The sequence below is a fragment of the Sceloporus undulatus genome, chromosome 6 (genome assembly GCF_019175285.1).
Source record: "Sceloporus undulatus isolate JIND9_A2432 ecotype Alabama chromosome 6, SceUnd_v1.1, whole genome shotgun sequence".
In the NCBI taxonomy this organism is placed as follows: domain Eukaryota; kingdom Metazoa; phylum Chordata; class Lepidosauria; order Squamata; family Phrynosomatidae; genus Sceloporus; species Sceloporus undulatus.
Window position 1 is genome coordinate 167919883 of NC_056527.1, and position 6712 is coordinate 167926594.

Below are 6712 nucleotides of genomic sequence, written 5' to 3' on the forward strand. Positions count from 1 at the left end.
TCTCTCTCTCTCTCTCTATATATATATATATATATATATATATTTTTCAAGGGACACCATTTTACTATGCCATTGGGTCCCATTGGATACCATAATCCATGATGCTCAAGTCCCATTACATACAATGGTGTATTATTATTATTATTATTATTATTATTATTATTATTATTATTATTGGTATCCGCTAGGGTTTGATTCAAGGACCTCCCATGGATACTAAAATCTGTGGATGATCAAGTCCCATTACAGTATATACAATGACACAGTAAAATGGTATCCCTTACATAAAATGGCAAAATTAAGGTTTCTTTTTTGGAATATATATATATACACACACACACACACACACACACATATATATATATATCTCAAGCTGTGGATGGTTGAATCTGTGGATACAGACTCTGTGGATAAGGAGGTCCGACTGTGATTGTGATGCTCAGGCAATAGAGAAAATACTCATAGCTTGGGGACTGTTACTATTGTTGTTATTGCAACCAGTCTGACCCTACAAGGGAGGCCTGCAAAAGCCACTTCCTCTTTGGAAAGGCCTCCTTGCTCACTCCTTCCTGTGCGTTGATCATGCAAATACGTTCTCCTCGGTTGCAGCAACCCTGGGTATCTCCATGGAGACGCAACACAAAACTAGGCAACAAAACAGTGAGGATCTGAACATGTCGCAGGCGTGTGAATGGCTGTCGGTAACAGTCACAAAGCGTGCGCAACGCATTGCAAGCCTTCCCCGGTTCCTCTCGCCCTCTGACTTCGCTGGACCTTACCAAGAAATGTGTCATTCTTTCCGTTCTCAAAACAATCAGGGCAGGAAAGAAGTCGAATTTTGCTTTCCCTTCTTTTGGTATCGCATGCTTATTTCGCACCCAGTACTGTGGGTTCTGACTGGTTTCCTGGCATTTCCCCCCTAAATGCAAGCCTCTCCTCTGTTGTAATTCATATGGGGAAATAGCACTGCTGACCCACAGATAAGTCGACCCAGTTTGTTGGGGTCAATTTCTTGGAGTAAAATTTCTAGACTCATACATGAATATATATGTACAATAATGACAGAAAACATAGCGCAAGATAGATTGTGCCTTTTAATTCTACAGTCCTGTGATGCATCGCCAGAGGTCCTGCATCTTCCATGGGCAGAAATGAACAGGTGAAGCCTTTTCTATCTCTCTTAAGAATCCATCCTCCCTTTTCGCATTCATTCTTCTGTTTCTCCAAAATGCTGTTCCTCCCTGGGCCCCAAGGTTTGTGTTTTAGCAGCTGTTTTCTATTGTGTTCTCAGACCGGGGCCAACGACAGCATGGAACGCATGGCTCGCCAAGAGCGTTTCTTAACACTATTATTCAGCCAAAGACGCAAGGCTGGCTGTGATTCCGAAGAGACGGGCAGCTAAGTTGCGACACACTCTTTCATAGAGCCAATAATGGAGTAACTGTTAACTAAATAGTACTCTGCAGCAGCATGTAGTAGCCCCAGGCAAAACTGGGCCCTTGCTCTCATTGATTCGTATAGAAATCCCTCACGTAAAAGTGCATATATCGATATGTGTGTGTTTGTGGACGGACAGATGCAGTGGCCGCTGAGAGCTTCCATGGCAGAGGGATGGTGAATTAGCCTTGAGTTTAAATCTGGATTGTAAAGGGCTATGCAGTGTCCAGAACGCTGGCCTCAAAATAGGTTCAGCATTTCATACTAAAATCCAGAGTGGAGCTGCCAATAAACCAATATGGCACTCACCAGTAAATGGATGGATGGATGGATGGACAGTGGCATCACTAGGGTTGGCATCACCCACTGAAGTAATCTGTGGCATCACACATGCCACACCATACAAAATCCTAAGTAATGTTTTTCATCTTAATTCCCATATGTCACCAAATGGGTCTGGAAACCATGAAGCCCTATGAGAAGAGGCTGGAGGTGGGTATGTTTAGCCTGGAGAAGAGACGGTTTAGAGCTGATATGATATTTCAAGGGATGTCCTATTGAGGAGGGAGCAAGCTTGTTTTCTGCTGCTCCAGAGAATAGGACACAATGGAGCAATGGATGCAAGCTCCAGGAAAAGAGATTCCAGCTCAACATTAGGAAGGCTTTCCTGAGAGTAAGAGCTGTTCAGCAACAGAAGATGTTTCCTCGGAGGGTGATGGAGTTTCCAGAGGATGCTGGTAGTCTGAGTACCTCTGAAGGTGGGTGTCCTGGTTGAACTTGGCCGAGGTTAGTGACAATAGGCACCCAAAACCATTCCTCTTTCTGGGAAGGAACAGCTGCAGACAGGTAATCCACAACAATCCTTGCAGCTTCAGAGTTCTTGGATGCGGGTGAGTCACTTTGTATGCAGCCCAAGGTTTGTGTTTCCCAGCCCCTTTGCCTCCTCCTGAAGAGCGGCTGCAGCGGAGGGAAATCTGATGTTTTCCCTAAATCAATCTGGGCCTTGGCCCTAGAGAGGCTTCATATGCGAGGCTTTGCAGAATCTGGATCATCAAAGGCAGCTGGCGACGTGGGTGGGCTCCTCGGCGCTGGTTTTGTTGCTGAATTATCAAGTTTTAAATGATCTTAATATGGCTTCCATGGCTAGATATTATTAGACTAATTAGAGGGAACATATGTTTTTATTAATGAAGAAAGAGAAGAGAATCGTCTGAAATGAGATAATGGTGGCAATGGAGATATGCAGATATAATCGTTGTTGGGTTTGTTTGTTTTTTGGATCAGCATTTTTAAAATTGTATTTCTATCAACAAATCTGCACCCGAGGAAGTGCAACTCTTCAAAAACAGAAGTTGGGAAAGATTTGATCCGTCTGTTGCACTTTGGAAACATCAGATTCTTTTGTTGTTATTGTGTGTCTTCAAGTCATTTCTGGCTTATGGTGAACCTAATGCAAATGGGGTTCTTGACATGATTTGTCCAGAGGAGGTTTGCCATTGCCTTCCTCTGAGACTGAGAGAGAGCGTATGTGCCCTTAAGTGACCAGTGACTTATAGCAACCTCATGAAGTTCATAGAGTTTTCTTAGGCAAAGGATACTCAGAGGTGTCTTGCCAACTCCTCCCTTTGAAATAGTGCCTACAGTGACTGGGATTCATGAAACTGAAGTAACTGTGTGTTGTTGATGCATCACCAGTGTCTCCTTGTTTCATTAAAAGTAGCCAAGCAGAGGCCCAAACGGCCAAAGTCCAGTTTTCGATATTATTTACATATTGCCTGCAGACATTTAGAAACCTTGCCAGTCCTCCAAAGAGCACATAACACACACAATCCTATGAGAACTTGGGAAAAGTTACTTTAGGAATACTGTTGTTGTCAATTGCCTTTGAGACAGCTTTGATTCATGGCGGCCCTATGGAGGAGACCAGTCCAATTCGTCCTATTCTCCAATACTGTGCTTAGTTCCTGCAAATCCATGCCAGCTTTCTCTCTGATGGATCTATCCATTCTGATGTGCGGTCTTCCTCTCCTTTTTCAACCGTCTACCTTTCCTAACATGATTGTCTTTTCCAAAGAGTTGTGTCTTCTCATGATGTGGCCAAAGTCTGATCGTCTTGGCTTGAGCTTTAGCTGCTCAAGGATTCATCTCTTTGTCTTTTTTGGCCATCCATCATAGTCTCAGCACTCTCAAATGAGTTGATTTTCCTTCTCTCTGCCTTCTTCACCATCCAGCTTTCGCATCCATACATAGCGATGGGGAATACAATGGTTTGGAGAAATCTAACTGTATTGTACATCTTTATTCTAATATTTTAGTTGCCACTTTTCTCATTTCTCGTTGTCTTCTGATTTCTTGATTATAATCCCCATTCTGATCAGTTTGATCCTAGCAACTCTTCTGCTATTTAGATTTCCTCAATATGGCTCTCATAAAACCCAAGTCACAAAACACTGGATCCAGATTTACTCATATTGAACTCAGTTAAGATTTATCTGTCCTTTTTGGGAAAAGAAGTGGGGCTTAAACATAAAACTAAGCCCTTGAAATGGTTGATTTATGTTAAAAAGAGACTTATATAAGTTATTTGCTATGATTGATTTTGGTATCATAAATACTATGATAAGGCAGAGGCTGAGGATCGTGTGTTTAAGATTGTATTAAAACAATGAGATTCGAAGATGAGGACAAAATTAGAAAGAAGAACAATATAAACTTAATTATACAAGACAATTAAATATTGGAATGATAGCTTTGAAATGGAATACAATATTATCTTTCTTCTCTTTTTCTCCTCATAAAATAGCAAAGTCAAATACTATTCAGAAGTTAAGGGATTTTTTCCCAACTACAAAGTGCGCTCTTCACCGCTAGAAGATTAAAAGGAAGATACAACAAGGGTCCAAAGAAGACAGGAAAATAAGCTTGACTGTATGCTTAAGGTCAATTTTATTTGTATTTCATGATAATTCAATAAAGATAATTTAAAAGAAGAAGATTTCTCTGTCCTAATGTGCGCATGTGCCTTCAATTTGCTCTCCGACTTATGCTGGCCCCATACACTCCACAGAGTTTCCTCAGGCAAGGAATCCTCAGAGGTGGTTTTGCCAACTCCTTCCTCTGAAACACACCTGAGATTCCTTGATGGTCTCCCATCCAAGTACTAACCAGGTCTGAGCTTGCTTAGTTTCCAAGATCAGACATGATCTGGTGCTTTGAGAGCATTTAGGCCACGTACCATTGACTCCTATTGACATCTCTTGTACGACGATCTCTGCGCATTAATGTTTGGTTTCAGACCATATTCTTCTAGGAGGGCTTTGTGGCGACTGCTTATGAAACTCCTTTCGAATGGAGGCCAGGCTTTTTATTCACGTTTGGGTGGGGTTTTGCTTTTGTTTTGCAACTGACTGATTGATGCAGAAGATGTTTTAATGGGAGGTGAGCATTTCCATGTGTTATTGTTTTTAATTCTGTTTTCTTTATGGGTTTTTTCCCTGTATTATAACACCTTGTGTTTTTGCTGGATCTATTTTTAATTGGGTTGTGAGCTACCTTTGTTCTCAATACGGCGAGAAAAGTGGAACTGTAAACACGCCTGTTGTTCTAGAAACGTTCCTCAATGCTTTTCCTCCGGAGTATGGCTTTGTTAATTATTTATTCTTCTTCAAATAACTCTGAATTTCTCTAACGGTGGTACATACCTGTCTGTTGGATGCAGGGGAAGAAGGGGGCTGATCTTAGCATGGTTTCATGCTTGCATGCACATCTTCCCATCTTCTATCTAAGTGGGTTGTTAGCAATAAAAAAGGACCAACCCATCATTTTTCAGAAAGCTCCTTTCCCTTCTAAAACCTGTTTGGGAAGCAAAGGAGAGCAAAACATCATCATCATCATCACTGCATTTCAGCGTGCCATTTCTCTTCCTCTTCTTAACTTGTATCAATCCCCGTCGAACGCCATTCTTTTTAAGCGCAACGGGATCAATGTTACATCTCCTAATGGACCGAACCGAAACCTCTTTTGGCATCGCTGGCTTGCTTTTAATAGGAGCGCACCGTGCCAGAAGTACAATTTTCGTTGCATAGCCTTTAAAATGCAGAGACACCATGGCATTAAAAGCGAGCCAACAGAAAGGATGCCATGACTTGCTGTTTGAAATAAGAAGCGTTTTGGTGGGACTACAAGTATTTTAAGTTGTATTATAATTATTGTAAGTGACATCCTGGATGGAAAAGAATAGCAGTCTTCAGAAATAAATAACTGAAATCTGCATAAAACATTATGATTGCAAAGACGGACATTTAAATTTGGGACAGAGTGTCATGTTCAGACCGGCCATATACGGATTAATGCAAATATCTATTACATTTCACTGTATATGTCCTTTCATATCACCTGTTGACTTATGGCAACCCCCTTAATTTCATAAGGTTTTCTTAGGCAAGGAATACTCAGAGGTGGTTTTATCCATGGCTTGAAAATATTGCCTGTGTGTGTATACACACACACACACACACACACTCCAAAAGCAATGCTTGATTTTGTCATTTTATATAAGGGCCATCATTTTACTATTGTATTTAGTGGGACTTGAGCATCCACAGGTTTTGGTATCCATGGATGGACCTGGAAGCTGGAACCAAACCTCAGCAAGGGCCCACCGTATACATTTTTATGTAGGTAATGTCAGCCTTGGGTGAATCCAATATATGAATATAAATATTCATCCATGGGAACCATAAGTGGGTTATTTTATTTTGCTTTGCAGCAAGAAAATGCGATTGGGGCAAATGTGAACCATGCTCCACTGCTGAACCGATCCATTGATTCGGTTTGCAAAGCGACTTATTTGTAAGTGGGAATGCGGCCCTAGGTTCCAATCTGACAGGAAGATGCAAAACGCATGGAAGCAGCATGGATTTATATTTATAGGAGTGTGGCTTTATTTGGTCATGGCCTACATTTTTGCAGTGCCTTGTCTTCCTTTGAGGTGATGAGGGCCCTCAATAGCCCTTAAGTGCTGGGTATAAAGTTACGGTCACTTTTAGGATGCAAAAAGCAACTCCTCAAAAATGAACTATATATTTAGATACTGGTCAATATATGAGTATGATTATTATTATTATTATTATTTAAAAAAAGAGAAATAATATTAATTACATAAGAGGATGGGGGGGAGGAAGAAAAAACAAAAAACAAAGCTCTAGTGCCCCAACAAACTACAACTCCCAGAATCTCAGCCTTGAGCCTTGGCAGTCAAAGCGGCATCAAACTG

At 41.2% G+C, this 6712-nt stretch overlaps 2 protein-coding genes across 2 annotated transcripts in view; one reads left to right on the forward strand and one right to left on the reverse strand.

Annotated features, from left to right (window-relative positions):
- The window catches only part of SKOR1 (SKI family transcriptional corepressor 1), a 27334-nt gene extending 25932 nt beyond the window's left edge, over positions 1-1402 (forward strand). The window contains exons 6-7 of the mRNA XM_042474021.1: positions 610-701; positions 1292-1402. Of these exons, the coding sequence (XP_042329955.1) occupies positions 610-701; positions 1292-1402 (203 nt within the window). The remainder of the gene's footprint in view (positions 1-609; positions 702-1291) is intronic.
- LOC121934450 (gonadotropin-releasing hormone II receptor-like) overlaps positions 1-6712 on the reverse strand; it is a 65235-nt gene that overhangs the window by 56975 nt on the left and 1548 nt on the right. The gene's annotated exons all lie outside the window — the stretch shown is intronic.